This window comes from Vipera ursinii (assembly GCF_947247035.1).
Source record: "Vipera ursinii genome assembly, chromosome: 6".
NCBI classification, from domain to species: Eukaryota; Metazoa; Chordata; class Lepidosauria; order Squamata; family Viperidae; genus Vipera; species Vipera ursinii.
The window spans coordinates 19159717-19181169 of NC_139515.1; the positions used below are offsets into that span (position 1 = coordinate 19159717).

The 21453-nt window shown below is 38.8% G+C and overlaps 2 protein-coding genes across 4 annotated transcripts in view; both read right to left on the reverse strand.

Annotated features, from left to right (window-relative positions):
• TUBGCP6 (tubulin gamma complex component 6) overlaps positions 1-9410 on the reverse strand; it is a 30995-nt gene extending 21585 nt beyond the window's left edge. The window contains exons 1-5 of one of the 2 annotated variants that reach the window (XM_083365435.1): positions 9387-9410; positions 4563-5392; positions 3801-3964; positions 2588-2798; positions 920-1093 (exon numbers count right to left, since the gene is read on the reverse strand). In XM_083365435.1, coding sequence (XP_083221561.1) covers positions 920-1093; positions 2588-2798; positions 3801-3964; positions 4563-5312 — 1299 coding nt within the window. In that variant the 5' untranslated portion in view covers positions 5313-5392; positions 9387-9410. Of the gene's footprint in view, positions 1-919; positions 1094-2587; positions 2799-3800; positions 3965-4562; positions 5393-5687; positions 5787-9386 lie in introns of those variants that run through there. The other variant, XM_083365434.1, reaches the window with a different exon arrangement.
• Positions 9411-12003: 2593 nt separating this feature from the next.
• The window catches only part of HDAC10 (histone deacetylase 10), a 28637-nt gene continuing 19187 nt past the window's right edge, over positions 12004-21453 (reverse strand). Inside the window, exons 17-22 of one of the 2 annotated variants that reach the window (XM_083365436.1) lie at positions 18965-19050; positions 17084-17137; positions 16344-16425; positions 15093-15278; positions 13664-13823; positions 12004-13508 (exon numbers count right to left, since the gene is read on the reverse strand). In XM_083365436.1, the coding sequence (XP_083221562.1) occupies positions 13483-13508; positions 13664-13823; positions 15093-15278; positions 16344-16425; positions 17084-17137; positions 18965-19050 (594 nt within the window). In that variant the 3' untranslated portion in view covers positions 12004-13482. Of the gene's footprint in view, positions 13509-13663; positions 13824-15092; positions 15279-16339; positions 16426-17083; positions 17138-18964; positions 19051-21453 lie in introns of those variants that run through there. The other variant, XM_083365437.1, reaches the window with a different exon arrangement.

The window sequence follows — 21453 nt, forward strand, 5'->3', positions numbered from 1 at the left end:
GGATAATAAGTTAATAAAGGAATGAGATACTGTTGTCAGTGCCTCCTATTCAAAAAGTGCCTCAAAGCTTGGCAAAGTCTTCTCCTAGCCATGTACTCTGCCTGATTATCAAGCAGGAAGGTAAGAATCCAGAAGAACTCCCAAATTATCAACCTGTTTCTTCAGGAAAGTGAAAAACCCAGCCCCCAAGAAGAGCTAGTCTAGGCCTTGTCAGGGATCAGCGCTATCCTCTGGGACACAATTGAAACTTGCTTTGTCCCATCCACTGCCTTATGATCTCCAGAGACTCTAAAAAAATCAGATCAGAATGATGTAAGTGAATGTCATCAGCAAACTAATTACACTTCATCCAGAATCAACAAATGATGTGCCTCACTAGTATTGGGAGAGAAGGGAATCAGGTAGCACCCATCCTGGAGAGACAAAGAGCTTGACTGCTTAAAACTATTGACTGGAATCATCTGCTCAGAATGGAGACAAATTACAAAATAGCCCCTTCTGTCTGCAACATCACAAGTGTCCAGGAGAATGTTATGATTGATGGTATCAAACACTAATGAAAAATCTAACAAGGCTAAAAGGTCTGCACCACTGCAATCCAACTTCTGACGCACGTTATCTCTAAGAGAGACCGACACATCTTTGGTCTCATAACCAGGTTGAATCCCAAGTGAAATGTAACATTTAGGTTGGAACTGGTGATGCACGAACAAGGTTCTGCTTGCCCTCAGTACCTCCTCTCTGCACATTGTGAAAAAAAGTTTTGTACCACTGGGATTTAATTGAACAGCATAAGGGACAGAAAAGGCTTTTTTTTTCTTCCAAAAACACACCAGACTTTACCAATAGATATCAGGTAAACACAAGGGCATAATTGAATATTCAATCAAATTAGTAATAAAAACTACAAGTGCATTACCTGAAACACAAGCCCTTTTTTATATGACGAGTCAAGGACTGGTTGAAGAGAGAAACGGCTTAGCCGTGTGTAATAAGTTCCATATTTAGCCACTTCTGACAATAGACAGTTCATACTTTCAGGTGAAGTCCCAGATACATAAATGCCTTGTTTCACTACAAATATCTGAATTGCCTATAAACAATAACAGGAAATTATTGAAATGCACAGCACAGAATATATTTACTAAACAATTGCATGTCCTCATAAATATTACCTCAATGCTAAATACTAATTTGACATTGTAAAAATATATAAGCTTCTAATAAAATTAACATTTTAAGTAATTTCAATCTGTATTTTAATTTAACAGGAAATGTTACTATCTATTCTAAGGTATTGATAATTAATCAGTAAATATATGGCAAATGCTCTTTTGCAGCAACAAAAAGTTAATTTTACTGAATATGCTGTTCAAATCTTAAAGTTAAATCAAAATTATGGCCATTAATATTTGGTAATATATTTTTAATCCATTCAAAAATAAAAGATCTGGACAGTTGATGAAATTACTTACAATAGTTTAAAAAATAGCATACTTTAAAATATTAAGTAAAGGTAAAGGTAAAGGTTCCCCTGCACATGCGTGCTAGTCGTTTCCAATTCTAGGGGCCGGTGCTCATCTCCCTTTCAAAGCCGAAGAGCCAGCGCTTGTCCGAGGACGTCTCCTTGGTCATGTGGCCGGCATGACTAGACGCCAAAGGTGCACAGAACGCTGTTACCTTCCCACCGGAGTGGTCCCTATTTTTCTACTTGCATTTTTTATGTGCTTTCGAACTGCTAGGTTGGCAGAAGCTGGGACGAGTAACAGGCGCTCACTCTGTTATGCGGCACTCGGGATTCGACCCGCCAAACTGCCAACCTTCTGATCAACAAGCTTAGCATCCTAACCCACTGAGCCACCGCGTCCCTTTTAAAATATTAAGTAGCAACAAATTAACTTAACACAGGCATTTAAAATTGGCAGCAAATGTATTTTTTCCACAGTATAAGATTGGATTCTTACATGAATTCAATTACTTCACTTAAGTGGTTTTTTACAATCATGTCTTCAAGTGTATAAAAAAATGGAGGAGCAATCCAACGCCCATTGCCATTTATGGAAACCCCTTGCTTGAGAAGAACCATTTTCCTTCCACTATACCTCCTTACCAGCAACAATCAACATTTCAGTGGGGCAAAGGACTCTATTGAGATACCTTAGAGCACTGGTGTCAAACTCGCCACGTCACATGACGTGTTGCGACGTACTGTGACTTTTTTTGCATTGCCGGAACTGGGGTGAGCGTGGCCTCCATATGATGCACCGGCCCAGGGGCCGGCAGTTTGACACCCCTGTCTTACGAGACATTTTTTTTGTGGGGGGTGGAGGGGGAAGGACATTAGGTAATGCAAAAGAGAGGGGGAAAATAATAAAAGGTCCATTTTGTGAACCAGTCTCTCTGCTCACAATGTGGTGCTGTTCCTAAATCAGTGGCATTAAACAATATCATTGACATATTTTGCAAAATTGAGAAATGTACACTTTTCTTAGGCTAATTTGTCCAGCATAATAAAATGCAAAAATGCATATCTAGGTTTTTCTATTAAAAATAAAACTATTATATATACTGTATACAAATGTTATACCTGATTAAATGAGAAAGAAGTAGATACAACCCCAATAAGAACATTCAATACATCTTTAACAATTTCTGCTTCTTTTACTAATACACGCTGTGGAAACTGAAATTTAGTACTGCTGAAAAGTTGCAGCTCTTGTTCTCGAAGTCTGCAAAATTTGTCAAAGGCTTCTCTTCCAGCTTCTGAAAGATATGGCTCCTCTTTTTTCCCAGGTGGACTGTCAGGAAAAAAACCCCACAAAAATGTGAAAACTAGAAGTCTGAACTACCTTTGAACCGCGATTCACTTTGCCTCAAGAAAAATATTATTGACAAAATCATGTATAACATATTATGATTTTTCTTTTCTGTTTGATCTTCAGCATAGCTAAGCTATGAATCATGCAAAAGTATCCACCATGTTATAAAGAGATGTGGATTAGAAGCTGTTTTCAACTAGCTGGCATCTAAGCATTATGGCCCACAATTCCTTTTAAGTAAAGTCCTTTTTATTAAATATTATTTAATACCTGTTGCATTAAATATAGTCAAACAAAAAAGGACAAATAAACTAATTTTAATTTCTTTTGGCAAATTAGTCTTATTTTATTTGTATGTCAGTTTACCTCTGCTATTTATATAAAATAACTTTTAAAGGATTTGGATTCAAATGTTCTGTACATTTATAAAGTTTTGGACAATGTTCTTTAGAACTGCACTAGTAAATATGATAATCAAAAACTTGGTGGTTAGTTTAACAATTTTTTTTTACATTTTTAAAGCTAGACTTTTAGAAAATGCCAGATAAGAGACACTGTATACTGAATCCTGTTACTATGCATTCCTTTTCATCAACAATTATGCATCATCCAAAGGAAAGCAAATGTCCACATTATCAGTTTTCCTTTACTACTATAGCCTTCACACTATTTGATGTACAACTCCACACATTTCCTGTCTCTTATGCCCTACCAAAATGTAAAGAGTAAGTAAACAGAACTGAACAATTTGGATATGAATGTGATATTTTGGATTCAAAGACTGCCACTGTCTATTTTTCCATTCATTGCAAACAAATGGATTTTAGTTGTGTATCAGCAAGGTAATTCTGGAAATAGAACTATAGTATGAAATCTAAAGAAAAGACTTGGAGCAGTGTTGTATTTGATCATGGCACCCTCCAGCTCAAATATAGCTCATTACAACTAACACTTTTTAAAAATATAATGCCAAATACTTACAATCCAATTCTTTCCCAGCACCTTCGTTTACTAGGTCCATAAGTAAGTGCTGCCTCCCAGAGATCAAGATCTGGTGTCATGCTGGGTTCTGATTGAGAATCTGGAGTGAGATTGGATGCTGACTGGAATCCTTCATCTTCAGAAGGATCAATACTTTGGGGAACCTGCAAATATAAACATACATCATCCCTGTTCCTATATTATCACTTTTTATAATTCTGCTTTAGGATTGTTCTAATAAAAGTAGTGCTTATAGCAAATTGTTTAAATTAATACTTAAGACTCGCTCTGTATCCAACTTTCTATAAAAATATCTCATACGAGACAATATTTCTATACTATAACATCCAAACAGAAAAAAAAACATCAATAAATAAAAGCAATAAAACATTTTAGAACCCTAAGCTGTTGTGAAATATTGGCTGATGTGTCACAAGCATATTACTGGTCAAGAAATATTTTGAAATGTTGAGACAGAGATAAGGCATACTGATCTTCTTGAGTATATTTATAGGAATCACATTGTACTCCATGACGGAAACATACAGCATCAGAACAGAGGGATACATGAAGGTGAAAATTTCCATTTTTGTCTTTTGCTTAGGCTTCCAATGAGCTAATAATTGTGGAACTGCACAGGTAGGGTGAATGGAGATAGTAGTGCTTCTTAGCCAATATACCGTATGTGTATTCTATGAAGGAAGTATAAATATCTATGACTTCATTAAGACAAATATTGACATAGACAAAACAATCCTATACCTTGATTGCAAGTCCAGACAGATCTGCATTGTCAGGCACCGGTGGCAAATCCAACCTGATGTCCATATCATATGTACGACTGTGAATGAGAGCACCAAAGAGCGAGACCCGAGTTTCTCTCTCATATCTGTCCCCCATTGAACAATTCTGTGAAAACAGTTCTATCATAGGAAGACCTGTACCAGGTGCTGCCTCCAGAACTTGCAAGGTCTTTTGAATTGTATCATTACATTGAAGTTCTTCATTTGCAATAAAAGCCTGCATGTTTGCTTCAAATATGCTAACATCATAATAATCATAACCTTGATATTTAGGGTTTCTTCCTACATATTTGTTATTCACGAAATAATCCTTTTTTAGGGGTGAACAATGAGGAGGCCCAGTTCCTGCAAGCTGTACCAGAAAATCCAAAATAGAAGTAATTTCAGTAAATGGTAAGCAAGTAGACTGTTCTAATTCCTCTACAAGTTGCTCCAGCCTGTCTGCTTCTAAGCTAAGTCCAGCAACTCTCAAATTGAAAGACAGCATTAACATTTTGTTTTTCACGGGGAGTCTAGAAAAATGTGATTGAGAAATTTTGCGAGTTTCATCCAGGAAAAGATTAGCAAACAGAGTATTATATGCAATCTTTTTGAGACTTTTGCTTGAAATTTTTTTGCTGCTCTTTCCTTTGCTCAAATGGACCTTTGTTGACACAGATACTATGTGAGCCTCACACAAGTCACCAAATAGTTTTGTAATGCTCTCCATGGTCTCATCAGTTATGGATATCCACAATCAACTCAGTTTGAATCCAGCACTAAAAGTCAAGCAAGCATTCATTTGTGTTCCTGAAAAAGTGAAAGAAAGCAAAATTATTAACATAATAATTCATGCTATCTATTGATTTTCTCTGCAATCATTATCAAATTAACAGTCAAGACTCTGGCAATGTCCTACTACTAGAAAGCAAGTAGCAAAAATGTTGCATAGCAGCTCAAGTAACTATGAAGGCTATTTTAGAATAATAATGTTTTAAATCTGTTGGTCTAATTAATACACAAATCTTTAATCAAAACTTGCTATTCTTTTTTCAGAAGACCTTAATCACATTTTTTTTTGGGGGGGGAGACTACTTGTGCATACCTTTGGGTCAGTTTTTCACTCCTTGTGAAGCCTGGAGTAGTCTCTGCTTATTTTAATCAGGCTATGACACTATTTTTTGTAATTTCTTTCGAGCTGCCACTTATTTACTTTATATTTCTTGGCACAACATTAGCTATAAAAACAATGCAAGATAAAAAGGGCTGAGTATGATGCTCAAGAATCCTGTGTAAACTAAATAAATGCATAACCTCCCAAGAAAGAACACACTTTGTATAGAAACAACTGTCAGGCTTACAACCAACACTACCTAGGGCAGATGGGGTGCCAACTACAGCAAAAAACTGAAGTATACCTAACTGCAATGTAGAACCAAAATGGGAAGTACTCAAAAACTATCCAGGCTACAAATTCAATTGGAAAAGCAAAGAAATGATTGACCATGCAAACAGAAGAGTCAGAGAATTCCTGGAAGCCTGGCACGCAAACAAAGGAGCTATCAATAGATAATTATGAATCATAAGGCAAAAATGCATGACAGACATGTCTTTCTGAAGGCATGAACCAATGGCATCTATGAAAGTAGAAAGCCATGGTGATAAGTTGCCTGTTACATTGTATGGAAGAATCAGAGATTTGTGCAACATTATGAATAAATGCATTCTAGGAGAATTTTTTAAATTAAACTATAGGATTGGATGGGTGGGAAAAAGGCAAAGGGATATCGAAAAAGAGGTTAGGTCATCTCTGAGTCTCAAGAATGAGTGAGAAAGATGAAATTTCACTTTATATAAAGGTCTGTTTGTGTCAAATATATGGCTAAAGCACAAATCAGTTCTATGACTTGGCATTGGTTATTATTCATTTAAACCTAAAGATGTTGTATTGTATTATCTCTGTAATGACAAAAGTTGGTCACATCTGTTATGTATTTGTTTAATGTATTTTTGTCACTTTTTAACTTGACCTGTTATTCTCTTCCCATTTTTCTTTTATATTAGTTTGCATTTTAATGCTCATTTTTGAATTTTAATAGATTTTTTTTAAAAAAATCTATAACTTGGCAGAGGAATTAACTATAAACCTAAAATAATTATTTAATTGTACAGAGTATGATGAAAGCTGTTAGAACAAATGGATACCAAATTGATAACAGGTTCTGAATATGATACAGACTGGTACTTGATGCTGCCAAAAATTAATCTTAGGGGAAAATGGACATGGAAGATGAAGTGAACAAAACTAGAGTGAAAATAAATCCACAGTAATAAAAAGTATTAGATGCCAGTTTAACAGCCCAGCAGAAATGTAAATTAGATGACTTGCTACAATGACGAAGTGAAAGAAACTGTGAAAAATAGAATTGTAGCAAAAAAAATGAAATACTCTGCATTAGGGTCTACACCAGGGGTAGGCAACCTCAGCTCTTTTATGACTCATGGACTTCAACTCCCAGAATTCCTGAGTCAGGAATTCTGGGAGTTAAAGTCCATGAGTCATACAGTAAAAGAGCAGAGGTTGCCTACCCCTGGTCTACACTGAACACTCCAAAGAATGTAGTCAGACAAGGAATGTTAGAATAAAAGCTGCAGAAGCTTTAATTTTTGCTGAAAATTAAAGGTGTTTTGTAAATAGATGGCGCAGCCTAAATCCCGAGCCTCCATCAGCATCAACGCAATTAAAAGCAAAAGATGACAAAATGTTTTTTAATGAAACTATAACAGAGGGAATTAATTATCAGGAGCATTTCAGACATTCGCATGGGATGATACATCTAAGAATGATACTGAAACCAATGCTAAAAAATTAAGTCTCCAAAACAACGAAAAGGGAAGTTATAAACACTGTTAAGAATCATCAGAAATGGAAAGGTTGTGCCCTGACGTTCAGAAGAGGGGATTGTTTTATTGAACTGATAACAACGGCTACCTCCAGCTTCCCTCTGTTATAGTTTCATTAAAAAAACATTTTGTCATCTTTTGCTTTTAATTCCTTTGATGCTGATGGAGGCTCGGGATTTAGGCTGCGCCATCCATTTACAAAACACCTTCAATTTTCAGCCAAAATTAAAGCTTCTGCAGCTTTTATTCTAACATTCCTTGTCTGACTACATCAGGGGTCTTCAAACTTGGCCCTTTTATGACTTGTGGACTTCAACTCCCAGAATTCCTCAGCCAGCGTGCCTGGCTTAGGAATTCTGGGAGTTGAAGTCCACAAGTCATAAAAGGGCCAAGTTTGAAGACCCCTGGACTACATTCTTTGGAGTGTTCAGTGTAGACCAGGGGTAGGCAACCTCGGCTCTTTTATGACTCTTGGACTTCAACTCCAGCTGACTCAGGAATTCTGGGAGTTGAAGTCCATGAGTCATAAAAGAGCCGAGGTTGCCTACCCCTGGTGTAGACCCTAATACAGAGTATTTCATTTTTTTGCTACAATTCTATTTCTTTTCCACAGTTTCTTTCACTTCGTCATTGTAGCAAGTCATCCTTTCCCTGCAGAAAAGGACCACTGAAGGGCAGCGACGGATAGGATTCCCTAGGGCAGGGGTAGGCAACCTCGGCTCTTTTATGACTCATGGACTTCAACTCCCAGAATTCCTGAGCCAGCATAGGTGACTCAGGAATTCTGGGAGTTGAAGTCCATGAGTCATAAAAGAGCCGAGGTTGCCTACCCCTGGTGTAGACCCTAATACAGAGTATTTCATTTTTTTGCTACAATTCTATTTCTTTTCCAGTTTCTTTCACTTCGTCATTGTAGCAAGTCATCCTTTCCCTGCAGAAAAGGACCACTGAAGGGCGGCGACGGGTAGGATTCCCTAGGTCAGGGGTAGGCAACCTCGGCTCTTTTATGACTCATGGACTTCAACTCCCAGAATTCCTGAGCCAGCATAGGTGACTCAGGAATTCTGGGAGTTGAAGTCCATGAGTCATAAAAGAGCCGAGGTTGCCTACCCCTGGTGTAGACCCTAATACAGAGTATTTCATTTTTTTGCTACAATTCTATTTCTTTTCCACAGTTTCTTTCACTTCGTCATTGTAGCAAGTCATCCTTTCCCTGCAGAAAAGGACCACTGAAGGGCAGCGACGGGTAGGATTCCCTAGGTCAGGGGTAGGCAACCTCGGCTCTTTTATGACTCATGGACTTCAACTCCCAGAATTCCTGAGCCAGCTTGGCTGGCTCAGGAATTCTGGGAGTTGAAGTCCATGAGTCATAAAGGAGCCGAGGTTGCCTACCCCTGCCCTAGGTTAAGTAGGGATGTACAGCAATGCCTCCTCTCCGCCATCGACACGCCCAATTGTCGGCCGGAGATTTGGAAAAGCCGGGACAAAAAATCTCAAAAAAGGCGGAGGGTGATACGACGCCGGCGGGAAAGGAAAGTCGTCGTCGGCAGACCAGGCCCAGCTCCAAGCTTCCGGGATGCCTGGTCGTCCGGCTCTCGCGCCGCTTCTTGGCAGATTAACCAACTGCGCCGGTCGCCCGTGGCGACCGAAAAAACATCAAGGTAGGCAAGAAAGCTGGAGCTCCCAGCGGGGCAAACCCATACTGGGGAGTCCGCGCTCGACGAGCCTGGAGTAGCCGAGTCGAGAAGGCGCCATTTCGCTTCCTCTCCCAAATAATAACAAATAAACCTCCCCTTCCCCCCCCCTCCTCCTCCTCCTCCTCCTCCCCCCCCCGTCGCCGGTCTAGGAAGCGAGACCCGGCCGCCTCCAACGCCTGTAATTCAATGAAAGGTTGACTTACCGCGGGGCACGAAGTAAAACAGCAAGATTGAGGCGGAGCTACCGCAAGGAGGGAGGAGCCGGGCCGGCGCAGAATGGCAAAAGTGCCACACCTGGTAGGAATGGAGGCATGTGATAGGCGGGTGGCTGGATCAATCGTCTCACCCTGACAGCGAGGGCGTGGATCGGGCTCCGTAAAGGGCGAAGGGCGGGGCTTGGCGGGCTCAGACGAGGCTCCGTGGAGCTTTTCGGCTTGGAATGCGAGACGCGCCGGCGACTCGCGCTGTCCTTATTGGGCGCTCCTCTAACGTTGTACAGGTAGTCCTCGACTTACGACCGCAGTGGAGCCCAACGTTTTTGTTGCCGAGGGAGACACTTGTTAAGGGAGTTTTGCCTCATTTGATGGCTTTTCTGAATCACTGCAGTTGTTAAGGTAAAGGTTCCCCCCTCCTCTGTGTGTGTGTGTGTGTGTGTGTGTGTTTGTATGGTGTGTTTGATTAATTACTCTAGATCAGGGGTCGGCAACCTCGGCTCTTTTATGACTCGTGGACTTCAACTCCCAGAATTCCTGAGCCAGCATAGCTGGCTCAGGAATTCTGGGAGTTGAAGTCCACGAGTCATAAAAGAGCCGAGGTTGCCGACCCCTGCTCTAGATTAATGAAGTATAATAATTGTTGTGGGGTTGTTAAAAAAACCTTGACTCTTCATTTTATGATTCTTTCAGAACTGATGTTATTTCTGTCTCTCTGTCTATAACACAGGTCTGCAACCCGAGGCTCCGGAGTTCCATGCGGCTCCCAGTCCTCTGCTGTGTGCAGTCCAAAAAAAAAAAGTGGGACTAAAAAAGTTCAACCAATCAATTCAAATATGCAGGGTAGGTGCATATCTCGCCTTGGCTCCACTCTTCAGTCAAACCCTGTTCTGCGCATGCGCCCATGTATGCGCATGCACACACATTTTTTTGCGGCTCCCAGTTTTTCCTTTTGTGAGGGAACCGGTTCCGAGTGGCTCTTTCACTGTTTCAGGTTGCTGACCCCTGGTCTATAATCTGATATAGAACTACAGTTTCAATTCTTCTAAAAATTTTGCATAGCAGAGATTATATCACTAGTTTTTCAAAGTAAAAATGATTTAAACTCTTTAATTATATATATTATCTTTGCTAGTTTTATCTACACACACACAAGCGTATCTTTGTATATCTTTATATGTAAAGGTAAAAGGTAAAGGTTCCCCCGCACACGCATGCTAGTCGTTTCCGACTCTAGGGGCCGGTACTCATCTCCGTTTCAAAGCCGAAGAGCCAGCGCTTGTCCGAGGACGTCTCCGTGGTCATGTGGCCGGCATGACTAGACGCCAAAGGCGCACAGAACGCTGTTACCTTCCCACCGTAGTGGTCCCTATTTTTCTACTTGCATTTTTACATGCTTTCGAACTGCTAGGTTGGCAGAAGCTGGGATGAGTAACAGGCGCTCACTCTGCTACGCGGCACTCGGGATTCGACCCGCCAAACTGCTGACCTTCTGATCGACAAGCTCAGCGTCCTAACCCACTGAGCCACCACGTCCCCTTCGTTGTTAAGTTAGCAACAGGTTAAATGAATTTGGCTTTTCCATTGACTGCTCTTTGGAAGGCCTCAAAAGGGGATCGCTTGGCCCCAGGACACTGCAACCATCATAAATGCTAGTCAGTTGCTGAGTGTCTGAATTTTGATTAGGTGACCATGCTGTAACGGTCATGTGAAAAAAACAGCCATAAGTTGCTTTTTCAGCCCCCTTGTAACTTTGAATGGTCGCTAAATGAACCGTTGTAAGTTGAGGATCACCTGCCTAGGGACCGCTTGGATTTCTTTCCTGGCCCTGAGTTAAATGGGTTGTGTATGTTTCTGACAATACCATCCCCCATCCAACAACTCCCAAGACACCTTGGCTGTAGCAATTGACATTAATGTGCTCCAAGAGTGGGTCTCTGATATTGTGGGGGAGGGGGAGAAATGCAGGCAAGAGGCTTAAGATTTTCAAACTTAACTAACAAAGACAACAGTGAAGCACCTGTGGAGAAGAAAGGGGGTTTGGATTCCTCAAGATGGGACCTGGCTTTTTTGATATAATGATGGGCAGTCCTTGGTAATAGATTGGGAATTATTGGCTGGTATCTGTGGTTAACTGATCTTTCAAGCATTCGTGCAAATCTAGAATTTTCAGTTCATCTGTATGTTGGCTCAGGTTGGGATTACATGAGTACAGCCTGTAGTTTAGTGCAGCATAGTAGATAATCCTGGGTTAATTCAGTATAATTTCATGTACAAATCACACTCATTACAATCAGCTGAGGGCCCCTGAGAATCAAATCCACTTTTATTCAGTTCTCAGCACATCTACTAAATCTTTATAGAATTTTTTTTACAAAGTTGTGTGAATCCATGTACAGTAATTGCATGAACACATAACATGTAGTGTTCTTGGAAACAGTGTAGTGTAGAAGCTTTCTCTGGGGATTTGGACTTTCCTGTCCAACCTGCAGCTTTTCCAAGTACAACCAGCACCAAACCTATTTAACATTCAATTGCAGACTACATCAGCCAGATGCCATGACCTGCTGAGTAATATATAAACAGATTCCCCCGCCACACACACAGACACACACTTATGGCTTCTTGTCTAAATTACTGGTCAGAATTGAAATATTTAAAACTTCACTAACATCCCAAGGATATTAGTAGCCTTATTGATCAAGCATTAAAGTTATTTCATACACATAGAAGATAATCTCATTAGAGTTAATAATGTAATTAAGTTTATTTAACATTGTGAAAATTATACATGAGAAATAGGTTTTGCCCATTGGCAATTGAAAAATGATTCAGATTCATACACTCCAGTGGGAAGTTACTACAGAAATGCAATCCCATTTGTGACCACTATAACTTTTTTTCCCCTTGGAGCTGTACAGTGCTAGTTGGCTGCCCCCATGTGTCTGCCCAATTAGAGCAGGGCCACACAAAGCCTAGATATCACAAGTCCTTTTTTACTACAACAGTTTGTAAAGGCCAACAGCTAACAAACCAAATAACAGAATAACAGAGTTGGAAGGGACCTTGGAGGTCTTCTAGTCTAACCCCCTTGCTCAAGCTGGAGCCTCTATTCCAGACAAGCGGCTGTCCAGTCTCTTCTTAAAAGCCTCCAGTAATGGAGCATCCACAACTTCTGAAGGCAAGCCGTTCCACTGAATTGTTTGATCCATTGTTTCTTATCTTGCCTTCTGGTACTTTGGAAAATACGTTGACCCCCTCATCTTTGTGGAGCCCCTCAAATATTGGAACACTGCTATCATGCATCCCTTGTCCTTCTTTTCACTAGACTAGACAAACCCAATTAGTGCAACTATTCTTCATATGTTTTAGCCTCCAGCTCCCTAATCATCTTTGTTGTTCTTTTCTGTACTCTTTCCAGAGTCTCTACATCTTTTTTATAATAGGGTGACCAAAACTGGATGCAGTATTCTAAGTATGGTCTTACTAAAGTTTTATACAGTGGTATTAATATTTCACATGATCTCGATTCTATCTGTTAATGCAACCAAGGATTGTGTTGGCTTTTGTGGCTGCTGTAGCACACTGCTGGCTCATATTTAAGGACGCCAAGATCCCTCTCAACGGTTACTGCTACTGAGCAAGGTTTTACCTAATCTGTCCGTGTACATTTGATTTTTCTTGCTTAAGTGTAAAACCTTACTTTACTCTACATTGAATTTCATTTTGTTAGATAGTGGCCAGTGTTCAAGTCTGTCGAGATCCATCTGTATCTTGAGCCTATCTTCTGGAGTGTCGGCTATCGCTGCCAGTTTAGTGTCATCTGCAAATCTGATGAATTCCCTTTCTATTCATACAGTATTCATGCAATATTCATACATTTATACAGTATATATATAAATATTTATATATGTACTGTATAAAAATTTTAAAAGTCGTTACAGCAAAGCCAATAACATTTCTGAAGTTAACAGGCTGGGAGATAATTCTCAATTATATAAAAATCCGTTCAGGAACAATCAGTTCTTATCTTGTTCTGATCATTTGTTTTGTTTTCATGTGCGAGAAGAGATTGTTGAAATAAAGATTACTTTTCATCTTTGAAGTTCTTTGCTACACAAAACAAAATGAAAAAATAGTCAAATTTTGTAACAAAAACATGGATCTTTTTCCTCTTGAGAAGCTCTAACCTCAGGTACTTAAAAGCTCTGCAGTAAGATATTTAATGAAGATTTACATTTTGTTTTCATTCACCTCTGATTGCTTACCTGAACACTGAAGCAATTTCCATTCCTGTTGAAATTGCTCTCTTAATTCTTTTACCATTTCCACATTCTCCTTTAAATCTGGTGCAAAGGTTCCAAAGTTGGTTATAAAATCACCTGTCAAGATGTTGGTTATATTTTGCATTATTTTTTCTTCAGTATCCTTTAAAAAGAAAATAAAACATTGCATAAATGTGTACTGGTCTCCAAAAACAAAAAGAAAAGAAACATAGCATTTTATTGCTTGCAATGTAATAGAATTTGTACTCTATTGAAAGGCTGTGTTGATACCCTGGACTAAGCCATAATACGGCTTGCTTGGTTTTGGTTTAGTGAATTGTATAACTAGACCCTGTGGTTTGTAAACTTTGGTTTATAGCTTGAAGTATTCTGCAAACAGAAACAAATTGGATTTAATTAGTAAGACGCAATGAAACATACCATACTTAGTCCAATGTGGGAACATATCCATTAAGGGGTCAGTTATCTTTAATACTGTATCTTTTTTTCTAAATCAGGCTTTCACAGCTGTGAGGTGGAACTCCAAGAAGTCTCCCAGCAATTTGTGAGGTGCCTGTATTGTCCCAAAGGTGCTTTTTCTAAAAGGCAGGTGGAGTTTCCTGGGTTTTTTTCCTAGAAAACATTTGTTTTGTCATCCAAGAAGCTTCTTCAAGTCTTCTGAAGAAGCTTCCTAGATGAGAAGCAAACTGTTTGTATGCAGTCTCCTAAAGCCATGAAACAGAAGCACTCAGCTTCCCCCCCCCCTTCCTTTGTCTGGGCAAGTGCTGTCAAAATTTGCTTTGAGTTTTGTTTCTTGCTTTGCCTGCCTCCGTTGGGAGACACAATGGTAAGTTGTGATGTTACAAAGTTTGAGAAGCCCTTGTGATAAATAAATTAAAACTGAGTTATTAACAGGAACTTCGTATTTCTTTCTTGCTAAACTCTAACCACAATGAAATCATTCGTTGTATTTGGGAAGGGTGTTGTTTCACATGTTTATTTATCATTTTGGAGATGTCATGATACTGCAGAATTAAAGAACCCCTGCAATAATTGTTATGCGTGCTTGGTTTGTTTGACTTATTTAGATTTTCCCAGGATTGAGGCATAGGAACGTAGACAAACAGAGAAGCAAAGCTGTGCAATTATTGAGGCTGAATCTCAAAAAAAATGTGATTTGGCACACAGACATGAAATATCTGTCTAAACCACTTTAAAGACAACACATCTTTTCTTTGAATTTTCACAATTGCCCTTCACTCCCTTTTAGAAGCGAAATTGAAATGCTACAGCGGCTTATTAGATTCCTTGTGTATTTGCTTTAGGAAAACAAGTGAATCTGAAACCATAGAGTTTTAGAAGGAATTAATCACACATTTCCCCTGGATCCTTTATTCTAAAGGATAAGCTCTTTTATTGTAAAACCACTTACCTGGATTACAGCGAGTATCTGAGAGTTTGCTAATCCTTGCAGTAAATTAATAAGCAAGGAAATTCTATTTTTGCCAAGGTTCTGGTTTGGTCCAACAATTATAATGGTTAAATTAGGCTGATAGCTGTACGCAACTGGAAGAATAAATCCAAAGGTAGCAGAGAAGAAGTTGTTTGTTTTAGGATCCTTCCCAAAATAAACGAAAAATTAAAATATTTTAGTTTTATTTAGTAATAAATGACAGCAAATTAAAATAGCCCAAAACTAAATTTCTTAATTTCTCAATATAGAAACTGTATTTATATATTACTTGGGTAAAGGGATTTAAAAAACGGACATATCTATGGGGCCATAGGAATAACATGCAGTTGTTTCCAGCCTAATAATCAAGTATGTGAATGCTAGAAGCTTGATGTTTACTTTCATTTACATGGGGTTAGGTAGGGGTAGGAAGCTGTTCACCTTCTGCTGACTGTGACTTCACCAGAAGAGGTATTTTGGATTTGGGGGGGAGGGGGAGCATGTTTAGCTTCCTGCTGGAATTTAAACTTTGGAGGCTTCCTACGTTCAAATTATTTGCATTCATACTGTCAAAATTGCCCCAAACGTTTATAAAAAAAAGCCAAATTATGCTGCTGAAATTTGGCCATTTTGCTGCTGAACTTCATTAGTAAAATCTTGGATGTTGGGTTGCCACCTCTGGTCTGCGTGAACAAACTTTTGTTGTTCCTGGAACCCAGAGTGATCAAACCAGTAACTCTTCTCCCCCTATGATTAACAGAATCAGACTTTCTTGACTCAGATGTCCATAAAAAGTCGGTGGTGGGAAAAACCATCTTTGTATTTTACAGTTGTGCTTTTTTCCTTGTCATTTTCTATTCATGCCGGGAAGAGAAGGGTTAAAGATGGTGCAAAAATGTCAAAGTTTCTAAAAATGTTGTGCCAATTTCTTCCACTGTAGCAGTTCTTCAGTTTATCCCAAATATATTAATAGTATTTTTTTTACAAGACATTGATTGTTTTTTAAATTTATAGCCCACCCAACTCTAGCATGACTCCAGGTAGCAAACTGTACATTTCCAGCAGGCAGAATTCTCAGTGGGATCACAATATTCAAATATTTGTATGTCATCCACACTCTAAAATCAGTGACAACTGTTGAATATATAATTCAGTTCAAAATTTATGTCCTTGCATTCTCACTAAATTATACTTGGGTGATAAGAAAAGACCATAAAATACCACACCTACTTCTTTCCAGTTGAGAGTGATATTGTGTTTGGTGTTAACTTGTTCAGAATGTTTAGCACAAATGTTGATCAAGAGGACGTTGCTGTAAATTATTAAATAAAATAGGTTCTATAAATATTATCTCTATAAAATAGTTGCCACTCTGGTAATAATAAAATAAAGCAAATACATGTAGTCCTTGACTACAACAATTCATTTAGTCACTGTTCAAAGTTACAATGGCATTGAAAAAAGTGACATGATCATTTTTCACACTTATGACCTGTGTAGCAGCCCCATGATCATGTGATCAAAATTCAGATGCTTGGCAGCTGTCTCATATCCATGATGGTTGCAGTCTCCTGGGACAGGCAAAATCAATGGGAAAGCCAGATTCACTTAAGAACTGTATTACTAACTTAACAACTGCAGTGATTCACTTAACAACTGTGGCAAGAAAGGTCATAAAATGGGTCAAAACTCATTTAACAAATGTTTCACTTAACAACAGAAATTTTGGGCTAAATTGTGGCCATAAGTCAAGGTCTACCTGTACACATATCTGGGGAAAAAAGCATTATATACAAACTGTAAAGAACTGCTATAATCAAATATGTGTTTTAGATGTAAAATTATTCTGATAAAAAACCAGATTCAAAGTTTCATATTTTTATTACGAAGCTCCACTAACCTTGACAGAATTTCATTTTCAGAATCAGCTGTGCACATTTAAATAAACTGGTTGTAATACTGAGACTTACCCATTATCCAACTCAATTTTCATGTCCATGTCACCAACAAATACACACAGGACTCTGCAAAACAAAATATTTCAGATTTACAATCTGTTATGCATATATATATATATATATATATATATATATATATATATATATATATATATATATATATATATATATATATATATTTTATATCCTACTTTAATATTTTTTATAAATAACAAGGTGGCAAATTTACCAAATACATCTTTCTTTTTCTTATAATAATAATCCTGTGAGGTATGTTGGGCTGAGAGAGGGGCTGGCCTAAGGCGTGACTAGAACTAGCCTGGTGCCTTAATCACTAGAGCAAACTTTATGATAAGTACCTTAGTCTATATAAGATAATCTGATAATGGACTACATAACAAACTGGCATAGCTGACAGTCTTAACAAAATTAACCATGTATGTGCAGTATAACTAACAAACCCTGAAAATTCGGTTAAGGAACTGCTAATCTAAACCTCTAAATTAAAGAGCTCTTTTATAAATCTATCTGTATAATTCTGACAATATCCTAGCTACAAAAGACAATTTAAAGATTATAGCATCTATGGCAAAAAATTCCTAATCTATAAAATAATATTATGGATCATGAACAACGGACATACCATCTAATTTATTTCTATCAAAGTAATATATTCTGTATTCATTCAGTAGCAGCAAACCTCTGCTTTTTACCATATCCCATCCATCCCCTAGGTCAGGGGTCGGCAACCTCGGCTCTTTTATGACTCGCGGACTTCAACTCCCAGAATTCCTGAGCCAGCTATGCTGGCTCAGGAATTCTGGGAGTTGAAGTCCGCGAGTCATAAAAGAGCCGAGGTTGCCGACCCCTGCCCTAGGTATACCTATTTAGTCCCTTTCTACCTCCACAACTCTGTAGTCTGTTGCATCTTCGTTATCATATACATTCACAGTATTTTTAAAATGGATCAAATTTTTGCAGTACAAAGTGCAATTTTGTATCAGAAATAAATTCCACCATGTTAAATGCGAGTTTATTCATATAGAAATGAGTACTGCTCACTCTGCGTATGGACCACATATGCAGAAAAGGCACAATATATAGAGTTGTGCGTGCTTTGAAAAGGTGTTGATAAAAGAATATTTGTAGTTCTGTGGGGTCCTTGGTGCTCTCTGAGTTTGGTGGTTTTCTTGCAGACTTTTCACTGCCAAACTAGTTAACATCTATTTGGTAAAGAAAAGTCTGCAAGAAAGCCACAATGTTCATAGAACACCAAGGACTACATTGAAAAAAATGTGCTTGGTTTGCACAAGATGGCTAATTAAAGTTAGTATGACTCCTAAAAAAAATTTTTAGGCTCATGCATAGGGCTAAAAAAAGTCAACTATTTTAATGAAAGGGACGCGGTGGCTCAGTGGGTTAGGACGCTGAGCTTGTCAATCAGAAGGTCGGCAGTTTGGCGGGTCGAATCCCGAGTGCTGCGTAACAGAGTGAGCGCCTGTTACTCGTCCCAGCTTCTGCCAACCTAGCAGTTCGAAAGCACGTAAAAATACAAGTAGAAAAATAGGGACCACTACAGTGGGAAGGTAACAGCGTTCCGTGCGCCTTGGGCATCTTGTCATGCCGGCCACATGACCACGGAGACGTCCTCGGACAAGCGCTGGCTCTTCGGCTTTGAAACGGAGATGAGCACCGGCCCCTAGAGTCGGAAACGACTAGCACGCATGTGCGGGGGAACCTTTACCTTTACCTATTTTAATGAATAGTAGACAGGTGTTGTCTTTAGTGGCATTCAAAGTATCTCTGAATCATTTTTGAATAGTAATTTATTACGTTGTCCTTTAAATACACAACTGTGCAAGAAAGTATTAGGCACAACAATCTTGTACCTACTTTTGTACCTTCAGGTTCCTACAATGTGCTACTGCAATGGCAGAAGAAAGTGAAGGTGTAGATGAAACTGCAAGCCCATTGATCACCTAAATAACATGATAATAATGAAAATGTTACTATTTTATGTAATATTACTTACAGTCAAGATTATACATGTATTGCCTTATATGTATAAATTCATCATATATGAATGTCTAGATTGGTATAGTTATAAGAACAAATAAAGTCTCTGCAAATATTGTCAAATTTATATCCAAACAAAATACTTCGATATTTAAAAGCACATATATTTTCAAATCTGGATATGTTCCTGTTCTGCCACAAAAGGAATAACTTGGCTATTATTACATCCAGTTGTAAGTACGTAAATCCAATTCGAAGAGACACTTGTGCAGCAGGATGAGGCAAAGAGGCAGTCCCAGAACCAGCGAAATCTGGGGGCTGGACAGGGGACAGATTATACCTGTCCTCAGCGTGGAAGGGACTGCCACTCTCAAATTGGCCTTTTTAGCCACACCAAATGCTGCTTTAGGTCCTCTTTCCATAGCACGATACCACAGTCTCTCGAGACTGAAGGATGCCAATGATGTAAATAATCCAGATCAGAAAATCAGTGAAGGATCTGTATTTGAGGGGCTACCAGCAAATACCAGTGTCTGGATGACATATTTCCCCTAAATTTATTTTATTTATTTTATTTTAATCCCATTTATATCCCACCCTTCTCCGAAGACTCAGGGCGGCTTACAATCTAAAGCACAATGTGCTTAGCAATAGCCTTCATTCTATGTATATGCCTGCTTATTAGGGCCCCCCCCCCAGCGGCATTATTACAAAGTCAGCTTATTGCCCCCAACAATCTGGGTCCTCATTAAAGTCAGTTAAATCTTAACGATGCACCAAATAGGAATGTACAGTACATAGTCTATTTACATGATACATTTGTATTCTTTTTTCAGTCAACCAGTATTAAGAAAACATTTTGATATGGGACAAATAGAAAGAAGCTTAGGCTTCCCCAGGTATAAACAGAAGGACTCCAATTCTAAAAAGCATGTTGCTAGCACAAAGAAAATTGATTAACTAATTAGTTAAACATACTAATAATTTGGGAGCACCCCTCTACTATTCATTTGAGCATATTAACTGTGCAAAGAGGGAAATATTGTCATTTAATTTACAAAAGTATTAGGATTGACTTACGGTGGCTAGAAGTTGCTTTCTACTCAGTAATTTTTTATCCTAGCAAAGATTGTGCATGAATAAATGGTCTGCTTTGGCATAGAGAAGGACTGCATCCTATCTGGGCCTCTTCAAACTCTTACATGATTTTGTACAGGCATGTACACAAGTCATACAGCCACAGGTATATATGGAGGATGGAGACAAATAATGACATGCATATCATGATGCCACAATTTTAGATATTTTATCCTGCCTTTATAGTTTTTATAAAATAACTCAAGGCAGTGAACACACTTAATACTCCTTTCACCTCTTATTTTCCAACAACATTTTTTTCCAACCTGTGAGGTGAATTGGGCTGAGAGAGAGTGACTGACCTAAAGTCACCCAGCTGGCTCTGGAATTTATATGCCATCTTGGAACTTAAGTACAAAAGCCAAGATCTGCACTGTTGTTTAGAATGAAATAACAAGAGTTGGAAGGGACCTTGGAGGTCTTCTAGTCCAACCCCTGCTCAACCCTGCTTCTTTGTGACTGTGGTTACTTGAGGACATATATGCACACAGTTTGGCTTGACATCAAGGAAACTTTTTCAGTTCCAGCAAAAATGTTTAACCTTTATTCATAAGATGTGATTTACTGCTTTCAGAAAAAAATATTCACATATCTGTAACCCAGGTTAGTCTTCTTTCCGCGCAGTTATCAGCTTTACTGAGTTAATTGGAATGTGTTTTTGTTATTAGCATTAGCATTTACATTGCAGAAGGATGCCCAAGGTGGTAATATATGCTAATCCTTCCATCTCCTAGAGCAGGGGGAGGCAACCTCGGCTCTTTTATGACTCATGGACTTCAACTCCCAGAATTCCTGAATCAGCTATGCTGACTCTGGAATTCTGGGAATTGAAGTCCATGAGTCATAAAAGAGCCAAGGTTGCCTACCCCTGTCCTAGAGCATCCAATACAAGATGATGAAGCTTCCAGGATAGGAAGCAAAATGTCTTGTTTTTCCTCAAAAAAAATCAGTCCTGTTGCTTTTTTTTTTCAAAAACAAAAAAACACACTTGATACTATGACCTGGACCTATCCTGGATACCTGAGAATCTTCATAGACAAAAAAGAAAGGGCATAGCTTCGATTTAAGTACAACTTCCTTGTAGGGATGGCTGTGGGATTTTAAAGTATGTTTAAAGGTAAAGGTAAAGGTTCCCCTACACACGCATGCTAGTTGTTTCCAACTCTAGGGGCCGGTACTCATCTCCGTTTCAAAGCCAAAGAGCTAGCGCTTGTCCGAGGACGTCTCCG